This window comes from Phyllostomus hastatus, unplaced genomic scaffold (genome assembly GCF_019186645.2).
Source record: "Phyllostomus hastatus isolate PE091 unplaced genomic scaffold, TTU_PhHast_1.1 phas_contig_150, whole genome shotgun sequence".
Lineage (NCBI taxonomy): Eukaryota > Metazoa > Chordata > Mammalia > Chiroptera > Phyllostomidae > Phyllostomus > Phyllostomus hastatus.
In genome coordinates, this window is record NW_025333611.1 from 13,662,339 (window position 1) to 13,689,297 (window position 26,959).

A 26,959-nucleotide genomic window follows, 5' to 3' on the forward strand; every position below is an offset into this window, starting at 1 on the left:
CCCTCACCCAGGCATGACCATTTTAAAAAGTGCATGTACACTCACACACACACACACCCACAAATGGTATCATACAACAGCAAACAATGCAATCTACTTTGTTCACTTAATCATGTGTCTTGGATACAGGTCGTTTTGCTTTCTTGTGTAACCGTTTTACTTGAAGCCTAGGTGGCAAAATTTTGGGAAGCCAAGAGGACAGAGGAGATGGGAGAAGGCACTCGGAGCCGGAGGTAACGTCTGGGCTCAAGCCAGGGCACAAGGTCTGATCACCAGTGGGACTGCCAGCTAAGAGGTCCCCCGCACTCCCAGGGTCAGGACAAAGGGAGGGAGGAAGTGTGAGACTGGGAAGCTCCGCCTCTCTCGCCTGGGTTTCCCATTCTCACCACCCCCCACCCCCAACCCGCAAAATGAGACTGAACAGAAAGTTATCACGGGAATCTGCGCCCACCTGAAATCCGGCCAGGCCCCAGGAACTTCCCCCGTGGCGGGGACTGGGGTCCAGGCGCTGGGATGGAGAAGTTGCCTGATCCGGGTGAGTTCCCAGAGCTGATTCGCCGCTTGGACACCGCCTTGCAGCGGTGCCCTCTGTCGGCGGCTCTGGGTACGGCCCGTGTCTGTAGGCCTGTTCTTGGTGTTCCTGATGGCGTCAAGACAATCTTACACCCGTCTTGGCAATGTTAAATTCCGCTAGGAACTTCTAGATAATCCAGCTAACTTTGTGCATATGCATAAAGCTCCTAGAGCCATAGATCTTTGTGCAAATGAGTGTGAGGGTATACTCTAGGTGCCTAAGGGGGTATGTCGAGTGTGGCAGGCATGGGTTGGTTCTATGCCCGCCTGTGGGTATTTCACTTTATGCTCCTGTTTGTATGAGCAAGTATCTATGAGTTTAGGCCGAGTCTCTTTACACATTTCAGTCTTATTAGTAATACATGCATTTTTATCATCTCCCCAGGGCTGTGTCTGTGTGAATGTGCTGGGGTAAATGTGTGCATGCAGGCACACGTGTGTGTGTGTGTGTGTGTGTGTGGTGCATGGAGCCACAACATGTGGTAACTGTATATCCCTGAAATCCAAATGTTAAAGGAAAAATGTGCGGGAGGATGCTCCAGATATACTAAGTCCTTTGCCCCTCATCTCATGCTCTTACTTCAAGAAAACCACAGATTTTGCTTTGGGGCCCTCTAGCATAAAGTTGCTCCATCCTGACCTGAACCCAGCCTCCTGCGTGACCTCACCCTCCTTCATGCCCAATCCTCTGCCTTCCTTCTTCTCTAATCTGGGGAGCCCAGGGAAGCTGCCTACTGCTGTCTCTAGGTACCTTGGCTATGATGCCAAGCCAGAGAAGACAGCATCCTATCTCCTTCATTTTCCCCCACCCAAAAGTCATTTCCTCTTAGTTCATTACCTGGGATTTTGATGTTGTGTTCCTCCAGCATTATTAATACACACAGGGAAAAAAAAAAAAGGAACTTGTTGAAATTCCCCCAGAAGGTTTTGAGAGTTGTTTTCAGTGTTGCAACTTAGAACAAGTCAGTTTCTAGTTTAAGTTTCCATCAGAAAGCTTGGTAAGGGCAGGGTATATAAGCTCCAGTAGCAGCAGCAGCAGAAGAGGAGAAACAAGGGTTTCAGATCCAGTGAACTCTGCATCTTGGACAGAAGCAAGGTAAGCACTTCCCTGGCCCCTGCCAGCCCCTCCACAGGCCCTCACCATGCCTGTTACCCCTGTGTCTGGCATTGTGGATGGGTGGATTCATGGAAGCATTTTTGGTGACCTACCTGCTGAGACACTTTGGGGATTCATATATAATGTCTTAATTTAGAAAGTCAACTAATAATAATTGTCTACCATGGTCTGTGCACTAATGCACATTTTATAGAAAGGTTTGTTTTATCTTGTTAAAAAGTGGTATGTATATAAATGTGTTCCTCGATATCAATGCCCATCAATCAATGTACTTTATAGAGTTAGAGTGTTGCTTGCCTTAGTATGGTAAACTTTTTTTACGGCCTTTCATTCATTAAGTAATAATGAATCAATAAATGAATAAATAATAATTAGTTATTCAATGAATAGCTGAATTCATACTTTTACTTCATAATTGAATGTTACATAGCATACGTGCTCCCATATTTAGGATAGGCTTATTAGTCAGTTGTGACAATCAATCAGATTGATAGCTGAGGTATCATCAGTTCAAGTGGATTAACTAACTTGGACCCACTTAAAAAATGAAAAGCAACTGCTATGTTTAAATCTACTTTCTGAAGAACTTTAAAATCTGTGAGAAGAAAAAACAATAATCTTTCCTGTACTGGTGTCTTATACTTGCCCAAGTATATTGTGTACAATAATTTCAGGTTAAAAATAATAATGATCTGAAAAACATTTTAAAATAATAATGATTAGGTTGAAATATCATTTTTAACAAAGAGATTACCAAACCCCAGCTGATTGCCCACTGTTCTCAAATATGGAATTTCAAGACGTTAAAAAATGGCCTTTTAAAGTTTATTTTACTGGGACCTGAAATTTTATGATTTAGGTACATTTGTTGCTTTTTCTAATAATTCATGAAATCCCTATATGCTAAAGTCTAAGATACAGTATGGAAAAAGACAGACATGATCCCTAACATCAGAAAGCTCAGTGTGGCAGGCAAGTGACTACACATTAAATAAGTAACCATGTAATTGCAGAAAGTGCTATGAAATGAGGGGTGGGGCTCTGTGAGAGCAAATGGTCAGGAGTCCTGACCTCACCTGGGCACCATCTGGACACTCTACACGAATTATTTCATTCGCTCCTCACCACACAAAACACCCATTTCGCAGACTCAAAGTGAGAGGTTCCACGAGTGGCCTGCCCAGAGCCACATAACTAACGAGTGGCAGAGCCAGATGCCACTGCAGGGCCTGCTGGCTCTAGAACCAGGGCCCTTTGCAAGTGCTATGCCTTGTGTGACTATGTCTTTTTATTTTTAAATAATAATTCTCTCTTCTAATTAAAAAGTAATAAAGTCAAGCTTGAGAAAGAGATGCCCAAGTGTTACTGTCGTGCCCACGTTTGACACCGGCACCAGGGAGCCATAACATATCAAAGGCCCTGGATTCCAGGCATCCTTCATACAAGGTTTCAAGAGTTTAAAAAACCTATGAAATGACATGAAAAGAAAATTAACCCTCAAGTCTCTCAAACTTAGCATGCTGTGGGAGGCAGCCCCCTGCTATCAGCTGGTCTAGGGAACCACGGAGAGTAACTACATGTTGGCCCCCTTTTGGTTTCCCCTGGGTTCCACACTCTGCCAGTGATCTGTGGTTTAAAATGTAGGTGATAACCAAAATAAAAATTGTTCATTAGAACAGGCATCAGATTTCCCTCAATCCTAAAGTGCCATTCACCTGAAATTCTCAAATGCATCTGAGGTACAGGGAGGAAGTGCTGGGCACATAATAGAAAGGAAAACCCCAGCTTCAAAAGAGTATTCAAGGAGATGCCAGGAATCTCTGTCATTTCCCTCCCAGAGTGCTGAAATCTTTACAGGCCTGTGTGATTGCAATACATCTATGACATGTCCCTATAGCCAGGCACAACTTTTTGTCTCTGCATTATGAATGAAACAAAGAGATGCCAACTTCCTTTTCTCTTCCTTCTTCTAACCTCTTATTGGTTATCTTCCATAATGTATCATCGCACTGCAGTTTCCCTTTGAGATGGATATTGTGTCCATTTTATAGATGAGAAGACTGAGGTGCAGAGAGTAGTTTGACCAGCATCACGCAACTAGTGAGTGGTGGGACCATAACTGAAGCCCATAGCTGCTTGACTCCAAGCCTATGAATGGACTAACTGATGCTCTGTGGCAACTCATGCTTTGCTACAGTCACAGCTTGGACTAAACAGGCAAATGTGCCCCTGAAAGCTCCCTGCTGCAGTGACAAAAGCACTGACAGTGCATGGGAAGGCCGGCCTTCTAGCCTTGTCTCAACCTCTGTGAACTATGGGAATAGAGGGCATGGCAAGGCTTCCCTAGGAGCAGTGGCAGTCCTGACACAGCCACAACTTGTCAATATTCAGTCACATCAAACAAGAGACACTCATTTTTAAGGTATTTGGCTGAAAATTTTGAGTCTTGTTCTTCATATGATTTAGACAGTGGTTTCTGAAACTATGTTGCTGCAGACCATGGGTGATCTCCAAGACCGACGGAGGAGTGTCAGCCTGAAATTAAGTAATAATCATCTCTAGCTAATTCACAGGGTGTGGAGGGGTAATTTTCACAGTCTGAAGATTTTCATAAATCCTGGGTACTAATCTAGACTGAGTTTCAATATAAGATAGTGCCTGATTTACTATAAAATTACGCATTTCATTCTTTCATGGTGAACATGTCACTATTGTTACTGTCTTCTCCCACAGAACGTCTTGATTTTCAGGGGCCCGGGGAACCTGACAGTTCCACTTAAACAGTGTTTCAAAGGGTGATCCCCAGACCAGCAACATCAGCTTTGCCTGGAAATGTTTTAGGAATGCAAAGTCTCAGGTCCCAAACCCAGAGCTGCTGAATCATACTCTCTGGGGGGTGGGACTCAACAATCAGTGTTTTAACAAGTCTTTCCAGTTATTCTGACTTACGCTCAAATTTCAGAACCTCTGCGTTACATTATGTGGGAGGGAGTAATCTTTCAGTTTGGAGCAAGTACAGTCTAAACAAGGAGAGAAACTAAATCCCAACAAGGATTGGTGACCAGGTCATTGCCAGACTTTGAAAGATTGCCTCTATATTGCCTTTCCTCCCCAGCCCAAGTCCTTTAGCCCTGGTGTCACCGCACACACTGTTAAGTAGCTTATCTCTCCAACCAGTGGGTAGGCATTTAACACACTGACTTAATAAATATTTGTTGAATGAAAGCATTTGCTCCTAAAAGGCATGATCCAGGTAAACACTTTTTTTACTTCCAAATGCTCTAGCTCAGTGCCCTTTACATAGTAAGTACCAAGGAAATAACTGCTGAATGTTGATCCAGACAAGTTCTTTCTCTGATCCTTAGGTTTCTCATCTTAAAAATAAGAGGATTATATTAGAAGGCTGGCTTTAGATCTCTTTCAGCCTCACCTAGTCTATGGTTCTCTGTTTGGAGATGTGCTTGCCCAGAGACTGGTGTAAGGGCTCCTATAATTCATTTAGTATTAACCTGACGGTGTAGAGAAGGAAGTAGAAAATGAAGATTAAAGACAACGTGCACAGATGTGAATATGGTTTCTAAAGGTAAATGAATAGTGATTGACAGTCTCTTTCCTCTTCCCTCTCTTTTCCTCTTTCTCTTCCTCTCTTCGTCTCCCTCCTACAGATGCATCAGCAGCAGTTGGTCCTCTCCTGTTTGTCCCTGGTTTTCCTGGCATCTCCTCTCCTGGCCATATGGGAACTGGAGAAAGATGGTAACTAGACTCCCTATGCTCTACGGAGGCTGGATCTAGGCCAGGACTCTCAGGCAGCCCCTGGAGGTGGGGGGTGGATGGAGCTTCCTATCCAAAGTGATGACTCTAGGAAAGCATGGGCCATGTGTCCTTCTTTCATTGCTGAGGGTGTTTGACTTTCACATTAGATGGCAGAGAAGGAGCCTTCTGTGGACTATGGTGGGAAAAGAGATGGGGGCTGTGCCAGTAGTACTGAAACCAACTGTGTCATACAATTAAAATTCCAAAGTGAAGGATTTGAAAGGTTTGGCGATAGCGACTGTGCTCTGTCATTTCCCACTACACCACATGACACCGCCTCCTCAGTTGGCACCTAGATGACATACCTCTGACCATGCACTTCAGGGAAAGTATAGTATTTAGACTCACACTGGCTTGGGTTCAAAGGCTGGTTCTGCCATATATTATGTGACTTTGAGGAGGGTCACCTCTGAGCCTGAGTTTCCTCAACTATAAACCAGGGATTACAAAGTGATACATTCTCTGTAGATTATTAATGTATTAACTGATTGTTAATTGTTTCTGAGAGATCCTCAGTTGTTTCTTAGTGAAGCCAACATAATAATGTCAACAATACTGTCTTTAATTATCTAATAATAATACTTAATATTTATTTGTACATAGTATTCCATTTAATTCTCACAACCACCACATGAAATAGGGACTGTTTGTACCCCATTTTATAGATGTTGAAAATAGAGGCTACAGGGATTAGGCAACTTACACAAGTTCACATACCTGGTAAGGGTGGAATGGGGACTTTATCTCAATCCTGTCTCTCTTCAAAGCCTGTGCACTTAAGTGTTTGAAGATTTTCCAAGAAGGACAAAAACCGATTGTTTCCTATGTCCTTGGAGAACTGAGGAAGAAAAAATAGGCATAAATTAAAAATGAAGACTTTTCAGCTGATGATCATAAATAATCACTCGATTAGGAGAGTACAGAAAGAAATTTTGAACTATTCCTCTATGCTTAATAATTTCAGGAAAACAATAATCCAGCCCTCCTCCCCTCTGTCCCAGGAAGGTTGCCTCCCTGAGCAAAGGCAAAGGTCTGAGCCAGATGATTACACCAAATTCCTTCCAACCATCGACTGTTAGGGAGCTCGGGAGCCTTGCCTCTTGCAGCATTAACCCTTAGTTACTGCTAATTTGGTAAACCACAGAAATTCCTGAAAGTCAGTGTGAGAAACCCTGGGAGGGCTTGTGACTGTGGAGGCAAGAGGAGATGAAGCCAAGCACTACGTTCTAAATGCTCCTCATCCAGCTCCCTGTTGAAGCTGTTTGCACTTGCTCTTGAGCAAGGGTGCCCCAGGGCTTCTGAGTCTTAGTTGTGGCAGGAAAATAGCCATGCTCTTCGGTCGTCAGTGAAACAAAGAAAAGCTAGAGAAAGCCGAAGGTGCCACGTGGTTTCATGCCACACAGCTGACCATGTCCAAAGAGTTGGGCCCCAAACGCTTTTTACTTCCTGTCTTTGTTATTCATTCAAGACTTGTAAATCCCTTTGATGTAAAATGAGAATTTTATATTCCACAACGCTTTACATTTGGACACTAATAACGAGAGCCACCAGTTAAAGAGCATTTAAGGGCACCATGTTAAGCTCTGTAAGAGCTTATATAATCCACATCTTAACCTTCTGAAGCAAGTACTAATATTTTGCTTGTTTTAAAGACAATGATGCCAAAGCTTAGAGTAACTGAAGGTCTTGCCCAGAGCCACAGACCAGTGTAAGAAATGGAGCTGACTCTAAACCCAGACATATGGAACTCCAAAATCCAGGCTCTTAATCCAGGCTCTTAATCCCAGTGACCCTCACGGCAGACATCGAAATATCTGGAGAGCATGAAAGAACAGATCACTGGACCCATCCCATAGTTCTTGGTTCAGCAGCTGAGAATCTGCATTTCTAAGAGATTCCCAGGTGATGCTGCTTATGGTGGTTCAATGACCATGGTTTGAGAACTGCCGCATTGATTCTATTTAATAACTGATGCATGAGTGAAGCTTTGATGTGAAACCCTCTTTGAAATACTATGTTCTAAGCCATTCCTCAAGTGCCAGTTTAGATGCTGGCATTAGATATCCAATGCAAAGTCAAGGAGACAAACAGTCTGAGATACAGCTCTCATGCTTCTAATGTGATGTAACCTTGCTTAGCCCCTTGGTCTCAAGACTCACCTCTATAAAATGGGGAGGCTAAGACCTACTGTCTCATAAGAGTGAGAAATAGCTTTTACAAAACTACAGAGAGAATAAAAATTTCCATTGGTGAGTTTCATGTAGTAGAAAGGAAATCCTAAAATCCCCATAGAAAGTGGTAGGACAGTTTCTCTGTGCAGGCGCCTGACCCTTTGGTCTGTGAATAACAGTAACAACTAACGCTGAGTTTACTGAGGCAAGCACTGTGCTACATGTTTTATATGCCTTTTTTTTTTTATCTAATCCTCACAGTCAAACCTATGATGTAGTCCTCCAGCCAGCTAGTGGGGACAGGATCTCATTCCTGCTCAGTCTTTCTTGACACTCTGTGCCCTGCCTGATTCCCTATGAGACTGAAATTGTGCTGGAAGTGTCATCTTCATTGGGCCTTCAGCAAAGACTCTTGTGCTGTTTGCATTTTCCAGTGTATCAAGGCCTTCTTCATATGCCAGCTAATCAAATGTTGATTACTAACAGCAGCCTGCCATTTAACGAATTGATGGTATCTATAAAACTCTTATTTTGAGAGAGAGAGGAAGGGAGGGAGAAAGAGAGGGAGAGAAGCATCGATGTGAGAGGGAAACATTGACTGCTTGCCTTTCATACAAGCCCTGACCAGGCACAGAACCTGAAACCCAGGCATGTACCTTGTCGAGGAATTGAACCAGCGACCTTTCGCTTTGTGGGACAATGGCCAACGGAGCCATCCCTGGTCAGGGATTTATGAAACTCTGAGTCTCTCTTCCATAACTTTGAGGCCATGTGGGGCCCAGTATCATGAAGTCATTTCAGCAAGCATCTGCTGCTATAAGCAAGGCTGTGCTTCAGTAAAGCAGATGCCCAGGGAGTTCAAAATACACAGTCTCAGAGTGTATGGAGCTTACAGCACAGCTCTCCACCCTCTGTGCTCCCCAGTTTATGTTGTAGAATTGGACTGGTATCCTGATGCTCCTGGAGAAACAGTGGTCCTCACCTGCGATACCCCTGAAGAAGACAACATCACCTGGAGCTCAGAGCAGAGCAGTGATGTCTTAGGCTCTGGCAAAAACTTGACCATCCAAGTCAAAGAGTTTGGAGATGCTGGCCAGTACACCTGTCACAAGGGAGGCAAGGTTCTCAGCCATTTTCTCCTTCTGCTTCACAAAAGCGAAGATGGAATTTGGTCCACAGATATTTTAAAGGACCAGAAAGGTAATTCCATTCCCTTGGACAGTCTCAGTTTTTTCTTTTTCTCCATAAGAAATACAAAAATTAAAAATCTTAAAGGTAAGACATGACCAGTGTAGTTAATGAAGTAATCAAGTTCCTTACTGAAACCACCTGGAACCTACATCTTCCTTTGCTTTGGTTTTCCTTTGCTAGACACTGTGGGTTATCAACCATCAAAACCTCAGGTTGAGAGAGTTTCATGGTGAGTCTGGATGCTTTTACTGGGTTCTCTTTAAGTAACGGTGATATTATTGAGAGAGTAATGAAAGTTAACCAACATATACAGTGCATAATTAAGCGCTGGGTTGATAGCCTTGAAAAAATACCCCCTTCAGTATGTTAGATGTATAGTATGCTCTGCAGAGCCAGCTACCTATTGAGACACTCCCGGTCCTCCCTTAACTGCCTGCCAGGGAGCAGCATCCTTTTCCATGGAATTAAGTGGAAGATCTTCACTTTTGCAGCATTTGGTGGTCTGTCATTAACCACAATCAAAATCTTTCCTTTAAAAATTTCCAAATGTTGAATTATTCTTTTTGATTCCAGAACCCAAAAATAAGACCTTTCTAAAATGTGAAGCAAAGAATTACTCTGGACATTTCACCTGCTGGTGGCTGACAGCAATCAGTACTGATTTGAAATTCAGTATGAAAAGCAGCAGGGGGTAAGTGAAACCACTCTGGTTTCTTGGTGTTTTGCTAGAACTACTATTTCATTAAGAAAATAAAGGTGACCTAGCAATGGCCTTTCAGTTAACGATAAGGGAGAAAACAAAGTCAAACCCATATTTTTTCAATGCCTACCCACCTTGCCTAAGGTGGGGACAGGACATGGAGATTTAAGCCGACTGCCTGAACAAATGTGTGCATTAGAACAGGGTATTATCAGGGCCTGGACACAGCCTCTGCTGTGTTTGAACCCACTCATCCAAACTGCCCGGCGATGCTTCATTAGGGCTCATAGCACTGCAGGGAGGGATGGAAGGATAAATTGAAGCTATAAATGACTTTTGCCAAAATTGCACCTTGAATCAAAAATATAAACAAGAGCTCTAGGGCACAGATGCACTGAAAGCCCTGAGGCCTCTAGGAATTTTCCCAGGGCCACTTCAACAACTTCTGCTACCACCACTCACCTCAAGTTCATTGTTTACCCAGAATACTTGGACTTTCCCTATGAAATCAATTCCCATGCTACAGAACCTATGTTAGCCCCTCTAACATGTGACATCACTCATCATCCAAGTCCCCAAATAATGTAGGTGATGGAGCCAACCTGGGGATCATCCTGGCATGGGCTCTATTCACCTGAGGAACCTCTGGGGCCTCGCTTCTCTATCTCTAGAATGAAAATGCTCACTAAAGAAATGTTTATTATACAAGTGCACAAAGACATAGAGGCAAACATTCACTGGGATGTTTCTGGCAATCAGCAGGGGAAAGGTCAAATACAGTGTGGTACATTACACTCTGCGGCTTAATGTGCTGTCTTCAAAATAACCCAGTGTGTATGGTCTGTCATGGAGCACTCCCCATAATACGTTCAGATGCAGAAAAGATGGTTACAGAAATATATATATATAATTTTATCCTTTTATTTCATAAAAATAAAATCCATGTGTGTTTACACAGACAAAATATGTATATATGCATAAAAATGTGGACATATGATTGCTTTGAATATTTGTAGAAAAAGTTCTTTTGGAATAGAAGATATAAATAATAGTTACATTCAATTCCCATTTTAACCCTAATCCCCAAATATAAGTATCAAATTATATTTCTATTATATATTACTTATATGTATATATAAATATATACATATAAAACACAATACTATATTTATACTATAGTACATATATTATAATATATAGTATATATTTGCATATAAACATGTATTATTTAAGTATAAATATAATACATATTTGTATATATGAATAATGTTTATATCTGGGGAGTGAGAATAGGGTAAAAAGGGGGATTGGGGTTAAAAGAGGCACACATGTTTCCTTTATATACATCTTTTAATTTTTTATAATTAGCAGGTATGATTTTGTAATTAAAATGAGAAAAATGAAATAAAAAATTTTAATAAGGAGATGTGACCAGAGGTTCTGGATCTAAAATTTTCCAGGTTCATTTTGGTCAGGGGCATCTAAGTGCAGGGTTGTTTCTAGACATTTGCACTACCTCTGAAACACTTGTTCTTGGGGTGCAGGAGGGCAGTTTCTTACTGCCTGGGAAGAAATCAGACTAGTTAGAGAAACTGTAACGTCAGACCGTTACAACCGCTAGGAACTCACCCACAACATGTGACACAGGATATGTCTGTCTGTGATTTCAGTTCCTCTGACCCCCAAGGAGTGACCTGCGGAGCGGCAACTCTCTCGGCAGAGAAGGTCAGAGTGGACCAGAGGGAGTACAGGAAGTACACAGTGGAGTGCCAGGAGGACAGTGCCTGCCCAGCTGCCGAGGAGAGGCTGCCCATCGAGGTCGTGGTGGACGCTGTTCACAAGCTCAAGTATGAAAACTACACCAGCAGCTTCTTCATCAGGGACATCAGTGAGTTTGCCTGAGTCTATGTGCTTCATAAAGAGAGATGGCATTCGCCACATGTTCACAATTCCCCATGCAGTGGGGTAAGGCGTTTACATGCATTACCTGTTTTATTCAGCAACCCTCTCCCAAAGTACAATGTAGATACTGTTATCTGCATTTTAAGGAAGAGGAAACTAAGTCTCAAAAGAAGTTAAACAACTTGTCCCAGATCTCACCACTAGCAACTCAGACCCAGATCTGCCCCTTGAGAAAAAGCAGGCTCTTGGCTAAATTTCTGTTCTGCTGCCCAGAGAGCTTCCGTGATGAATCCAAAGCAGCCTCTTCAGCATGATATTCCTATGCAGAACCAGTGCTTCCCTACCAACTGCAATGACTCCAAGCCCATCTTTCTCTAGCATTTGAACAGAAAATAAAACCCCCTCCAAAATGGACATCATTATTTCTAAGTTGGCAGATGGAGACTTTTCATTTCCTTTACCATTTATCCATTGAAATAAAGAGTGAGAGAACCACAGAACTTGCTCTAGTATTTGTGGAGAGACTGCCCTTGGTGGGTGGGGGAAGAGCACTAACTGGGAAATCTCTCACCTAATCTGCAGCAAGAGGCTCAGCTTGGTTCCAAGTCTGGTGCAAAGAGGAGGACTGAACAGAGAGGGTAGGGTGGTCCTTCTTCCCCAATGGCTCAGATGTGAGAGTGCTGTTGTCTCTAAGAACTTTCTTCTGAGCACTATGTGTGACTGGCTCCACAGCCAGGGTCCACCTCATTGTGCAGAGAGGAAGATTCTGAGCCTCTCTCAGGTTCAGCCGTGAAGGATGCGGCTGCCTTCCACAGGCACCAGCATGAGCACCAGCCACAGGCGAGCCTCATGTCCGCCAGCCAGGTGCTCAGAGAAGTTCAATACCTATCTTATGGACTCACAGCTGGTCAAAGGTACAAGTGGGCCAGAACTACCTTGCTCCAAAGCCCCGCTAGAAAAATAATGGGTGTTTATCTTCTCCCACAGTCAAACCAGACCCACCCAAGAACCTGCAGGTGAAGCCATTAAAGAATTCCCGACAGGTGGAGGTCAGCTGGGAGTACCCCGACACCTGGAGCACCCCACATTCCTACTTCTCCCTGACATTTTCTCTTCAGGTTCAGGGCAAGAACAAGAGAGAAAAGGTAGGATGTGATTCAGGTGCCATGTATTCTATGGTCAGGTTTGTGCAGACCCAGTCAGGGAGAAGATGAATGGTGATAACAGTTAGTGTTTATTTAGTACTTTTTCTGTGCCTGAAACTATGCTAAGGATTTTACATGTTTATCTCAACTAGTCCTCACAGAATTCTACAAAGACATGCAGTATTATTAGTACTTCACTAATGACACCATGAAAGCTCAGAGAGGTTAAGTGACATGCCCAAGGTCACACAGCTAGGATGTGACAGAACTATGACACAAAGGCCATACACCTCCTGTATGGTTGGTTGATCATTGATTTTGTACTCAGAATTGGCCCTGATATAGAAGAGCTGGAATCTCGGAATCAAAAATTATTATTTTGACTGAGTGAATCTAATGGATGATAGAAGATTTAGGCTATATCTTGCCCAAAATGTGTAACTCTTGGCTGTTCTCCACATTGTGATGTTATTCTATTAAACAGAATGTTGGTATTTATGTAGGCTAGGATGATGACTTTACAGTTTTCTTGCCTTGGCATCAATAATCCCAAGGCCCCAGGGGCACTTTTATCGAGTTTTAGCCTCCTCAGACCCCAGTCTTAAAATCACTGGATGAAGTCCTTACTTAGCATAGCATTTAGCATTTTGGTAGAAACTCAGTGGTTTAGTCACTCTCTGAGAATTTTTTTTGTAGGAGCAAAGGTTATTCTGTAGTTAATTTCACTTAAATATTATTTAAAATTTTGATATGTATCTTTCCTACTTAAAATCTGTATCACTAATAGATAATATTTACTGAGTGCTTTCTATACGATTAGAGATTTTTGCTATGAGTTTTAACATGATTATTACTTTTAACTTTTAAAACTCTGGAACGTAGGCATTATTACTATCCCTCTTTTATAAGTGAGGAATCTGAGACACAGAGAGCCTAAGACATTTTCTTGTGGTCACACAGCTAGTATGTAGCAACACCTGGATTTGAACACAACTTTGTCTGACTGTGGTATTTCTGAATATCCACAGGACAACTAGAGCAAATCTGCCCCAGTTTCATCATCAATCTTGTACAAGAGTAAGGGCACAAAGGGCCCTTCATACAAGGCGAAAGCTGGACCAATTTCACCCTCATGGCCTGCAAAGTACCTGTAGATAGAAAAGCTGAATCTGTGTTTAGAGTTTCTGTCAGTAGATGGCGCAAGTACTACACACTCCCCTGTAGTCCTGCAACCTCAGTGTACTTGTTTTGGGAGATGGTGCTTTGCAGAAATGTGCCCAGCCCACCTTGTGACTGTGTTACCAAAGATTTCTTGCTCCTTTGCAGAAAGATAGACCCTTCGTAGACAAGACCTCAGCCCACATCACATGCCACAAGGATGCCGTGATCCGCGTGCAAGCCCGAGACCGCTACTATAACTCACCCTGGAGCGAGTGGGCATCTGTGTCCTGCAGTTAGGTGAGGAGGCCCAGCCCAGACCTGTACACTCAGTGTCCCCAGGTTCAGGGAAATGGTGGGGGGCATGGTGCAGGAGAGGAAAGAGGGGATGCCTGGCACAGGTGCCAGAGTGAGAAACATATGTTTGGTCATTAACAGATATTTATTTGATGATCATATTGTTCAGGCACTATGCTGGGCTCAGGGATACTGCAGTAAACAGAAAGCCATAGGTCCTGCCCTTCTAGAGGGAAATGAAAGGAAGAAAGAGAGACAGACAAGAGTCAGAGCAAGGAGGATTGCAAATTGTTTCCAGAAATTAGAACCTCATCCAAGGGGAGATGCTGGGGGCCACTGAAGGGCTTTCAGCAAGGAAATGACATGGTCAGACATTCTTTTAAGAAAACTTCCAAGCGAGTCTCTAGTGAGCAAGGCACCAGCCAAATCCCAGGCCACATAAGGGTTGGACCCTTCTGACATGGAATCCCCACGGCCCAATTGCCCAGATATTGTGGCATGTGAAATATAAAGGGTCTGCTTCTACCTTTCTAATCCTCATAGACTTGGGGCATTCTTTTTCAGATTCTACTCCCAGGATGAAACCTTGGAGGAAAAGAGGAAGATATGCAAAACTTTTAAAAGACACAATGCAACAGACCCAAAGAGATATTTTCTACCTAATTTGCTTTTTTTAAGGGTCATAATAATGTCTTTGTTGTATTTTTTTATATTTAAATGCTAACTGCCCCCTGAAACAATCAGATAATTTATTTACAGAGTTTCCAGCTAGCACATTGCAACTGTTATTTAAATATTTATGTATTTATTAATTTATTATGGTTATTTAACATTTTTGCACCAAGATTTGTATGTTTCACCCTCTTGTGACCTGATCCATATGGAATGGGTCCTATTATGTATGCAAAATGTGAATTTATGTGTCATTTATACTGACAACCTCTCAATTGAGGCTGCAAGTGCCTCAGTTTTATGACAACCAGTAAGAACGCAATGTTCTGATGCCAGTGCCATAGTGTATTTGTGATGGATGAGAACACAAGAGATAATTAAACAGAGACAGGGAGAGACAGGAACCCACTTGAGGAGGTTGTGGAAAGATGTTTGTTCTCATATCCATGAAGATTTACTTGAAGTGGTGTTGACAACTCAGGGCCACCTGCATTTCCAAGCAGGTTTAGTCTTTGGATGTCTGAATTTAGAAAGGGCTAAAATTCAAAAAAAAAGTTGAAATTCAGCTTCAGTGTCTGCAGCAATCCCCACCCCATCTGTCTGTGCGACATGGAAGAGTGACACAGAGACATCACAAGCGTCTGGAAGGTAAAAAGATGTTATGATTCAAGTGTAGTTATGGCTAAGGTCATAAAATTGTCAGAATTGCCAGTTATTCCTGCATATCCATACAAGAAAAGCAGACAGATGCAAAGAAATGATCAAGAATCACTCTTACAGGGTCAGCGTAAGTGAACCTGACAAGCAGATAGGACCAAAAGTGCTGAACCATTAAGGTGCTACTTTTAAGTAATGAATGTGCTTTCTGTAAAGTGATTCCATTTGTTTTTATTTTTATATTCCTACTGTGAACTAATAAAAATGTAATTTTCCTTTGCGATAATATTTTGGGCTTTCTCAGCTGACTTGGGTATCCTGTCCCAACATTTACCAGGGCTGCAAATTTTTCCCCTACCAATGAAGAACTGCCCCTCCTTAAAGCAATTCCATTTGCATTTTTGCAGAGTTGCCCTTTCCCTTTATAGGATTCCCAGAGTCAGTGTCTTGCTGAGCTCAGAGACTGTTCCCGCAATCTGACTGTGGGGGACTCTGCAAGGACACTGAACTATGTCATGCCCTTTTTAGGGGTTGGATCCTCTTGCTCTTACTTTCTTCATCTCTTATCCTGGAACCACTCTCCTAGTTTCCCAAGCATCACAAAATAAAATTTCAACCTGGTAAAGCCATGAAGCGCCCCATCTCATAGGTCCCACTCATGCCTACCCCTGGTGCAGCTTATAAGACAGAGCTGAAAAGTTAACTTCTATACCAGTACATGCTAAAATATGTTGTATATATAGGGGGAGAACAAAGGAGAAGGATTAGTCTGACCTGGAATCACCCATGAAGGCTCCAGAGAGAAGGCCCAGTGGGCAGGGCCTGCCCATTCCTTTCTTGTGCCTCCCGCAGAAAGAGCAAGTGGTAGGATCAGTGAGAGTGGAGTCCATTCTCTGCTATCTCCAAAAGCCAGGTGTGCACATCTGAGCTTCCATGCAATGCCAAAGTAGTTATTATAAGGATGTCTGTTTACATTTCCTTATTGTAAGTGTCCCCTGAAGCCCTTATTATATTCTCCTCCCAGCCTAGAGGATGGTAGGAAGTTACTGTCATCTTACTTAATCCAACATTTAAAACATATCATGTTGTGTTACAAGCCCACACTTGATAGCATGTGGTTAGTTAATAACCATTTGTCTTCTACTGGGTCTTTCACTAAGAGATGTCAAAACACATTATTGGGGATTGAATGAACAACACTAGCCAAGAAAAAAATGATAATTAACCACATTTCATGAGCACAGGGACCTGGGGACCTTTCCCAAAACTGCCCACCAGCCTGGGGCAGAGCTCAGATGGTCTGGCCCCCACCATGCCCAGTGCTTTCCTGACCTGACCTCTTAGCATTGTGGTTAATTTCAGTATGTGCAATGGAGAGTTTTTCTCTTAGAAACATATTCTCCAGGATCGTCTTTTTTCATTGGGAATCTAGCCACTACAAAATGTATCAAATATCCTAGCAAAAGAGCTTAGAACTGGGAACCAGGAGACTGAGCTGTGGGCCTGGCCAGCCCTGCTATGTGACCTATGACCTTGAGCAGGACTCTGGATACACCTTACTGGCTGTCCAATCTGTACTCAGTCATATCTTCCTTCTCCCCTAATGCCTCTCCTCAGTTCTAAGGTTGGGAAGCTAAGCAATCACTTTTTCTAGCCACCACTGCTGCCCAGCAAGGCCACAAGACCCAGTTCTGGTCATTGAGATGTAAGAAAATTCTGCTAGGGGTTTCCAGATAAAAGATACAGTTGTGGTTGCATCACCTTCCCCCCCTCCCCCTTCTCCCTTGAGCAGATAAAATTAAAGACTCAGAGGACACTTTGTACCCAGAATGAACACCATCATGCTAAGAATGTAAAGATAGAAAGACTTGGGGACTCTAGCAACATCATCAAGGAGCTAAATCAACTCCTATAACTACCTACCCCAGACTTCTTATGTTAGATAGACCCATATTTGTGTTTCTTAATAACTGCAGTAAATATACATAACATAAAAGTCACCATTTTAACCATACGTAGGTGTAGAGTTAGTTCAGTGGCATTCATGATACTCCAACTGTTGTGCAACCATCACCACTATCCATCTCCAGAACTTTTCTTCCCAAACAGGCTCTCCATCCATTGAACAATAACTCTCCCCCAATGTTTGTTCTTAGATAAAAAATAAATAAGCCAAAAATCAAATAAAGACATTATCCTAAACAACCAGATCCCCATCTATAAGAGGCTTCTGGCTGAGTCAGAAAAAGGAGCCAGGCCAGCCCAGGAACAAACTGGCATCAGGAAACCTGGCTCTGTCCCATATCGCTGGCATGACCCTGGAGAACCCCTGGACTACTCAAATTCCGGTGATGCCAGGTGGGGTCCTGGTGATAGTAGCCTCACTTGCTGGTAGACAGAACGATGGCCAGAAAGCCCGTTCCAAGGGCAGTCTGAGCATCAGCAGGTCTCAGCTGGTGGGAAAGCAGGGCCAGGCAAGCAGCTCCCAAGTCACCTCCGCTATGCCTTCATTCTCAACAAACATTTCTTAATGTACTGCTCTGTCCCTAGCACCATCCTCATCTTTCTGGATAGAAAGGTGCACAAGACCTTGCCCTCACATGGATTTTAGTCTTCAAAGAACAAAGTGCTTGAAATTCTAAGCCCTGGAGGTCTTCACAAGGGTTAAGGGCACGATGAAATTAGATTGCTGCTTTAATGTGATTGTCACAGCATCGGGTCCACAGTGAACACCCAGTAAACAGTAGCTATTTCCACTGATCTGCTCTGTTATCTTGAGCAGTTACTTAAGCACCTTGTTAAGCTTCAGTGAATCCATCTGTAAGATGGTATAATAACAGTGCCTATCTCACAAGGGTAGTTGTGAGATCAAATGGAGTAACGCTTAAAACTGCTTAGAAAAATACCTGACCCATAGTAAGTACTCAATCAAAGTTTATTGTTAATATTCATATATTACTTATAACTGGAAAGAAGTATAATTCTGGACACTGTGCTTTTAAGGGGTGGGGAAATAGAGGGGTCATTGTTAGCAGGTCCTGATATCGCTAAGGACTGGGTTGAGAGGGGGAAGATGGGATGGCTCAGTCAGTTGAGATTTAAAAGGCTTTTCAGTGTAGAATCCCTTTCTTACGAATAAAATTGCAAAAACATCCCCATGCAGAGAAATATCAAGATGCAATGAACCCAGTTCCTGCCTTCAGGGATGTACAGCCTGGTGAGAGAGAGAAGGGATGTGGATGTGATGAACAGGCTGAAATACAGCCTGGCTGGGATAAGGGTATGTGCACCCTGAATATTTCTTTTAACAAAGATTTCCAGCTCCCAGGAAGACCTCTTTCATTCCCTTTCACCTTCCTGGGTACAATAATTTGGCATGAACCTACCTATTCCCCTTGCCTATAAATCAGACTTTAATCATTTCTATTTCATTTCAGCACGGCCTCCCTTCCAGGACAGAATTTGTGAGCAAAATGTATTTGGACAAGACTTTCTCCAGAGGATCATATTATACCAAGGAAATGAATCCCTCTCTCCAGCTCATAAAATGCAAAAATAAAATCAGCATTCTGGCTGACTGGCGGGAACCAGGTGCTCAGATTGACATTCCTCCCTCTGCAGGAAGTGCACTTGGGGAGCTGATTTGCATTTACCTTCACGCAGGCCTGGGTTCCGGAGGCACAGGGTGTCCTGGCAGCCCACCACCACCGGCCTTCGTGGGCAGCCTCCCCCCACCCCCCACCTATGTGGATGTCAGTGTGTGATGGGCTAGAAGACATTGCAGCTGTTTGCTAATCTCCCTGTCTCCTTCCAGTAAGGAACACAAACTGTCTTCCCACTGCCCCTCTCTCAGCCCACCTGGCATCTGCCCCCCGCTTCTTGCAAAAGGGCCATTGCTAACCTGAGCGCAGGGGGATTCCAGGGGACCAACTGAGCATTCTGCCAGTGGCCCTGGGGTCTAGAAGAGAGGGAAAGTCAGGGGAAAATTTTTAAACAAACCACAGTGTCCAGTCAGCTTCCTCCTCCCCACATGCACCACCCATACACATGGCCTGGAGCTCAAATGGCAGCAAGCAATGCCTGGGAGGAGTCCAGAGCACAGGGATGCACCAGGCCCTGGAGCAAGACCTGTGCTCCAACCCTACTCCCCACTGACCAACTACAGGCTGTTAGGTAATTCTTTAATCTCTTTGTGCCTCAGTTTCTTCACTTCTAAAACAAGCAAGCAAGCAGTGCCACCACCCCTCAGGAGGATGCTGGGAGGGCTTAAGGAGGCTCACAGCGCCCACCCCCTTGCCAGTACACAGCAAATGTTAGTTGCAGTTGCTGTTTTTCTAAAGTCAGACAAAAAAGAAGAAACAATCCCATTTCATCTTCCCTCCCCAAGGACATGAGGGCTGGTTTGGGACATGTGCACAAGCCGTCCAGCAGTAACTCAGAAATCTGTGTCCTTCCACCCACCATCCCTCTCCTGGGTACAGTGTAATCACATACCAGTGACATTGCCCCCAAATCACCACACCCAGTGCAATGTTCCATTTCAGCAAACCATAGCATGGAGTTCTGCTAGACCTTATAGAACATTCTCCAGCCCTTTAAAATCTCTTTTTGTCCTTCTGGGGTCCTTAAAAGTTAACCAGACCAGTGGTCCCCAACTTGTTTACAGTATGATTCCTTTGCTGAATGAAAATCTTTTTTTAATGTATTTTATTGATTATGCTATTACAGTTATCCCATTTTCCCCTCTTTATTCCCCTGCAACCTGTGCACCCCCTCCCACCCACATTCCCTCCCTCCCTCCCTGCTTCAAGTCCATGGGTCATACACATAAGTTTTCGGCTTCTACATTTCTTATACTATTCTTAACCTCCTCCTGTCTATTTTCTACCTACCATTTATGCTACTTATTCTCTGTACCGTTTCCCCCTCTTCCCCGGCTCCTACTCCCCCACTGATAACCTTCCATGTGATCTCCATTTCTGTGATTCTGTTCCTGTTCTATTTGTCGGCTTAGTTTTTTGTTGTTTTTTTTTTAGGTTCTGTTGTTAATAGCTGTGAGTTTGTTGTCATTTTACTGTTCATATGTTTTATCTTCTTTTTCTTAGATAAGTCCCTTCAACATTTCATGTAATAAGAGCTGGATGATGATGAACTCCTTTAACTTGACCTTATCTGGAAAGCATTTTATCTGCCCTTCTATTATAAATTATAAACTTCTTTCCAGCCTCTTCTTGCCTGTAAGGTTTCTTTTGAGATATCAGCTGATAGTCTAATGGGAACTCCTTTGTAGGGAACTGTCTCCTTTTCTCTTGCTGCTTTTAAGATTCTCTCCTTATCTTTATTCGTGGGTAATGTAATTATGACATGCATTGGTGTGTTTTTCCTTGGGTCCAACTTCTTTGGGACTCTCTGAGCTTCCTGGACTTCCTGGAAGTCTATTTCCTTTGCCAAATTGGGGAAGTTCTCCTTCATTATTTGTTCAAATAAATCTTTAATTTCTTGCTCTTCCTCTTCTGACACCCCTACGATTCGGATGTTGGAAGGTTTAAAGATGTCCTGAAGGTTCCTAAGCCTCTCCTCATTTTTTTTTTGAATTCTTGTTTCTTCATTCTGTTCTGGTTGAATGTTTATTTCTTCCTTCTGCTCCAAACCGTTGATTTGAGTCCTGGTTTCCTTCCCATCACTGTTGGTTCCCTATAGATTTTTATTTATTTCACATAATGAAACCTTCATTGCTGCCTAGGTCTTTTTATGCTGTTGAAGCACCCAGTGAGTTCCTGGAGCATCCAGATAACCAGTGTTTTGAACTGTGCATCTGATAGGTTGGCTGTCTCATCATCACTTAGTTGTATTTTTTCTGGTGCTTTGAACTGTTCTTTCATTTGGGTCATATTTTTTTTTTGGTATGGGTGTGCCTGTTACATAGTAAAGGGTGGAGTCTTAGGGGTTCACCAGGGTGGGGCAACCCACGTGGCTGGGTTGTGATGCTATATGTGGGGGAAGGAGTCTGAGAGGGAACAGTGCCGCTTGCTCCACTCTCTGCTGATTTTCAGTCACTTCCCCCACTTCCCACAATCAAATTGGGCCCTTCTGGTGCTGATTCCCAGGTGTGTGGGTCTGTGTATGTTCTAGGACTCTGTGGGTCTCTCCAAAGAACTCTCCTGTGAGGCTGGGGGTTTCTCCCATTGCCACCTCAACCCCTATAGGTATTTTCAGTCAGAAGTTTGGGGCTTTATTTCCCCAAGCTGGGGCCCTGGGTTGTGTGGTCTGTCTCGCTCCTTAGTTGTTCCTCCTGGTTTCTCTGCATGAAAATGTAGGGCTGCCCAGTCCGCAAGCCACCGCCTCACCTGGTCTGCCAGCTACCACCTTGTCTTCCCCGTTCCTCCAGCCACCGCTTGTCTCTGCCCCTCCTACCGGTCTGGATGAATGTTTCTTCTTTAACTCCTTGGTTGTCGGACTTCCATACAGTTCGATTCTCTGTCAGTTCTGGTTGTTTTTTGTTTTTAAATTTGTTGTTGTCCTTCTTTTGGTTGTGCAAGGAGGCACAATGTGTTTCCCTATGCCTCCATCTTGGCCGGAAGTCCTCAAATGGAAATCTTAAAAGGAGTCTCAGACTTCTGGTCAAGATGACGGTATAGGCAGACATGGCTTGCCTCTTTGCACAACCATGTCAAAATTGCAACTAGCCCTGGTGTGGCTCAGGGTATTGAATTAAACCAGTGACCTCCCAGCCAAAAGGTCATTGGTTTGATTCCTGATCTGGCACATGCCTGGGTTGTGAGCTAGGTTCCCAGTTGGGGGCATGAGAAAGGCAACCAACTGTTTATCTCACACAAATCAATGATTGTCTCCCTCTCTCCCTCCCTTCCCCTCTTTCTAAAATAAATAAATAAAATCATTTTTTAAAAATTACAACAAAAATATAGGACAACCATCACTCAGAACTGTCAGAAATCAAGTTGAATGGAAGTCTAACAACTACAGAATCAAAGAAACCAAATCCCTCCACGCTGAGCCAGCAAGCTGGTGCCCTATCTGAGACTCCATCAAACTGGCTAACACTGTTTGACCTGCATTGGAGACCCCCAGAGACTCCGCCCCACCCAATTTATAGGACCACCTAAGCTGCTTTTCCATATGAATGGCTGGTCTTGGCTCATGCTTCACAACTTCCTAAATCCTATCAAACAAGCAACAGCCAGCCTCATTGAGCCCTAAGGCCCAGCACTAGCAGCTGCCAGCCTAGATTCACTGCTTGGTTTCACTTGGGAATCTCCAAGCCCTGCACAAGTAGCAGCCATTGCAGATTTATAGCTCAGGCAGGGTGGCCCTGGGCAAAACACAGATGGTGGCTGACCTTGGTCTATACCATCCAAGGAAATCCCAGGGCTAGCACACTAAGTGGACAGCTACAGACCTCAATGGAGCACTACCATCCTGCTCCTACACAGCTGATCCCCCACAGAGAGCAAAGACTTACCAGCAGTGGTCACAGCCAATCCTTGCAGCTGACTGGCCTGGGTAAATCCCTTCCATTGATCTGCCAACAGCAACCAAGGCTCAACTACAACAGGAGGGTGTACTCAGCCCACATGAAGGGTGCACCTCAAGTAACCAGACAGGGGTAGCTGTGCCACTGGACTCTACAGGATACCTACATTAGGCCATACTACCAAGACACGGATCAAAGCAGCTCTGTCTAATTTGTTTCTAATACATAGAAACAAACACAGGGAGGCTGCCAAACCAAGGAGACAAAAAAAAAAAAAATGGCCCAAATGAAAGTGCAGCTAAAAACTCCAGAAAAAGAGCTAAAAGAAATGGAGATAACCAATCCATAAGATGCAAGGTTCAAAACACTGGTTATAAGGATGACCAAGGAACTTAGTGAGGACCTCAACAGCATAAAAAAGATCCAGTCGGAAACAAAGGATACACTAATTGAAATAAAGAAAAATTTACAGGGAAACAACAGTAGAGTGGACAAAGCTGAGAATCAAATCAGTAATATGGAATATAAGAAAACAAACAAAAAAACCAATCAGAACAATAAGAAGAAAGAAAGAATCCAACAAAAAGAGGATAGTGCCCTGGCTGGCACAGCTCAGTGTATTGAGCATGGGCTTGCGAACCAAAGGGTCGCTGGTTCAATTCCCAGTCAGGGCATATGCCTGGGTTGCAGGCCAGGTCCCCAGTGGAGGATGTGTGAGGCAATCACACACTGATGTTTCTCTCCCTCTTTCTCTCTCCCTTACCCTCTCTTTAAAACTAATAATAAAATCTTTTTTTAAAAAAGAGGATAGTATAAGCAGTCTCTGTAACAATTTCAAGTGTTCCAAAATTTGCACATTAAGGGTGCCAGAAGGAGAAGAGAAAGAGCAAGAAAATGGAAATCTATTTGAAAAAATAATGAAATAAAATTTCTCTAATTTGTTGAAGGAAATAGACAGCAAGTCCAGGAAGCACAGACAGTCCCAAACAAGAAGGAGGCAAAGAGGCCCACTCAAAGACACATCATAATTAAAATGCTAAAGTTTAAAGATAAAGAGAGAATCTTAAAAGCAGTTAGAGAGAAGCAGTTAGTTACTTAAAGGGGTGTCCCCATAAGACTGTCAGCTGATTTCTCAAAAGAAACTTTGCAGGCCAGAAGGGACTGGCAAGAAATATTCAAAGTCCTGAAAAGCAGGAACCTACAACCAAGACTGATCTACTCAGCAAAGCTGTCATTTAGAATCAAAGGTCTAAAGGAGCTTCCCAGATAAGGAGCTTCCCAGACAAGAAAAAACTCAAGGAGTCATTCATCACCAAATCATTATTATATGAAATGTTAAAGGGACTTATTTAAGAAAAAGAAGATCAAAACTATGAACAATAAAGTGGCAAAAAATACGAATCTATCAACACGAACCTGAAAAACAAACTAAGCAAACAAGAACAGAGACAAAATCATGGATATAGAGAGCATTTTCATGGTTGCCAGATGGGAGGGGGTGTGGGGAATGAGTGAGGAGGTGAAGGGATTAAGAAGTACAAACAGGTAGTTACAGAATGGCCACGGGAATGTGAGAAGTAAAGTAGAGGAAATGGAGTAGCCAAAGAACTTATACCCATGACCCATGAACAGTGATGGGGGGACTGCCTGAGGGAGTGGGGGATGATGCTAGATGGAGGGGGGGGCCAAAGGGGGAAAATTCAGGACAAGTGTAATAGCATAATCAATAAAATAATTGTTTTAAAAAATGAACTCCCAACATACACAGGACTGGGGAGGATGGGGTCAAAGGGGATTTAATCATACCTGCAATGTTCTGATTTCTTACCAGAAAGATATATTAATATACTTTCTGCATAATTAAAAATAATTTGCATGAAGTTCTATATGTAAAACAGATACAAGCAGAGCTGCTCTGGCTGAGGCCTCCCACCACTTCCGCCTCCCTACTCACCACTGAGAGCCCTCCCACTGCTCAACACCCCTGAACACTGCAGCGCGCAATTCCAGAACCTCTAGCTTTGAACGCCAGAGGAGTGGGTCCCTGGCCCCAGCTCTAAGACAAAAGGGCTCAGGCTTGAACCTGGATTTCCTGACTCCCATTTTGGCCATTCCTGATACGCTGTCATAATTCCCAGATTATTATTAAAATGATCAGCCTGTCACTCAAAAGGGGAAGCACATGAAAACTTAGCTTTCTCAAACACGTTCGTACTAACCAGCGTCTCAAAACAGTCATCCAGCTCCTTGGAACATGGCGTGCGTGAATGTGCTCACTCTCTTCTGGAAACATTGTACTCACCCTTCTTGTGATGACACAAGGCCGACATGACGCAACGAAGTGAGGCGAGCCGTGCAGGTTGTGACGTAGCGGCGGGCTACTATTGACCTGACAATGCGTTGGGATCATCAACCCATGACGTCATAGTTTCCACCCAAGTGTAATGCCTTTTCCATCCAAATGAAGCACTTATCACGCACACACTGTGGCCCTAACTCACGCAGTTTGAGGTGTGACAGCAAAACTAGCACAGTTTTGTTTTCCTTCACGAATAGAAAGATTCGTTGTTACTGTAGATCTCAGCAACCTCCGGCTATGATTTTTTTTTCCCCTTAAGTCAAGAAAGTTCACCTTTGCACTTACGGGAAGCACTTCCCATCTTCTCTGTGGCATACCAAAATCGCCATTATCAACACCCTTGAGCTTTTGGGCCATTATAAAGTGAAAACAAGGGTGACTCGAACATGAGCACGTGACACTTCGACAGCCACTCTGACCACCAAAATGGCGACTAACGGCGGAGGAGCGGCGGCGGCGGCGGCGGCGGCGGCGTGGAGACGCTGGACTGGGGGGAGGGCGGTGTACGTCCTGGGCGGGCCCCTGCTGCCCTCCCGAGAGGTCATCGCAGCTCCGACAGTCCGGCCGTTTAGGAATTATGAATGATCTTTGGAGTTTTCCATGTGGTATTTTTGGACTACCACTGACAGCAGCAGGTAAGGAACCCACAGAAAGTGGAGCCACGGATAAGGGGTAACTACTGTGTCATAAAGACAACGTGCTTTTTTCACCAGAATGTGCAGGTAAAGGAAGTCATCTCTCTTGGCTCTGTGGTGTGTGCCACAAACGAGGAAAAATATATTTAACTTCAGCATGTGTTCCATAAATCATGAAGTGCAAAGACAACCCCCAGCTTCCATACTCTGTGAATGCAGTAATAACACAAGCACATGGGATCTCTGTAAGCCGACCAGTGTTCTCTCGGAATTGTTTCATTTGGCATACCAGCTAGTAACACTTGGTTCGGGCACCACCTAATGGCAAAAATATTTTTTAATCCTATTTTTCTTCCTAAGGCTTGCCAAATTTTGTATTTGTTTATATTTAGGCAATGTCTGCTTAAAGAAAGTATCTGTTCTTGACCTATTTAAAGTTTTAAGTGATTCTCTTAAAAAGATTAAGCTTTTTCTATGCCTACTTTGCCATAAACTGCCTTTTACAGTGGGAAATGTACCAATGACATGAATATTCTATTCCTTTAAATATTTAGTCTCATAATTAAGAAACCCTTTTATTGAAGCATTTTAATTAAGGGTTCTCAAACTATTCTGCACCATATACTCTTCTAATAACCTGTTGGAAAGGTTTACTTTGTGAAAACATGGTGATTATTAGAACTAAATAATTTAACAGTTGCTAAAACCAATTCTGATTTCATGAATAGTAAAGTATACTTTTGTATTTTGTTTATTTTTAGAGAGAGGGGAAATGAGGGAGAGAGAGGGAGAGAAACATCCATGTGCGAGAGAAACGATTGGTTGCCTCTTGCACACCCCCAGCCAGAGACCTGGTCTGCAACCCAGGCACGTGCTGTGACTGGGAATTGAACCAGTGACCTTTTGGTCCACAGGCCAGTGTTCAATCCACTGAGCTACACCAGCCAGGGCTAAAATACACACTTTTAAAATCATACACACTTAATTTTTTTAAAGAGGTCCTTGCCTGGACCTAATGTTTTGTGACTGAACAGAGGCAAGTACTGTATTTGGGATAACACAGAGCAGATAACAATA

At 43.4% G+C, this 26,959-nt stretch overlaps 1 protein-coding gene across 1 annotated transcript; it reads left to right on the forward strand.

The window, feature by feature from the left end:
• The first annotated feature begins 1,624 nt into the window (after positions 1 to 1,624).
• On the forward strand, positions 1,625 to 14,753 carry IL12B (interleukin 12B). The gene is made up of 8 exons (XM_045827931.1): positions 1,625 to 1,669; positions 5,356 to 5,443; positions 8,599 to 8,874; positions 9,439 to 9,556; positions 11,236 to 11,453; positions 12,455 to 12,612; positions 13,939 to 14,070; positions 14,632 to 14,753. Exons 2-7 carry the CDS (start codon positions 5,356 to 5,358, stop codon positions 14,068 to 14,070), a joined length of 990 nt encoding a protein of 329 aa, XP_045683887.1. The 5' UTR covers positions 1,625 to 1,669; the 3' UTR covers positions 14,632 to 14,753.
• Positions 14,754 to 26,959: the final 12,206 nt, after the last annotated feature.

Excerpts from the sequence above, each read along its gene's own strand:
- IL12B (XM_045827931.1), top strand. The coding sequence starts at position 5,356 with ATGCATCAGCAGCAGTTGGTCCTCTCCTGTTTGTCCCTGGTTTTCCTG. Across the intron at positions 5,444-8,598 it reads ATGGGAACTGGAGAAAGATG|TTTATGTTGTAGAATTGGAC; the intron begins GTAACTAGACTC and ends TGTGCTCCCCAG. Across the intron at positions 8,875-9,438 it reads TATTTTAAAGGACCAGAAAG|AACCCAAAAATAAGACCTTT; the intron begins GTAATTCCATTC and ends TTTTGATTCCAG.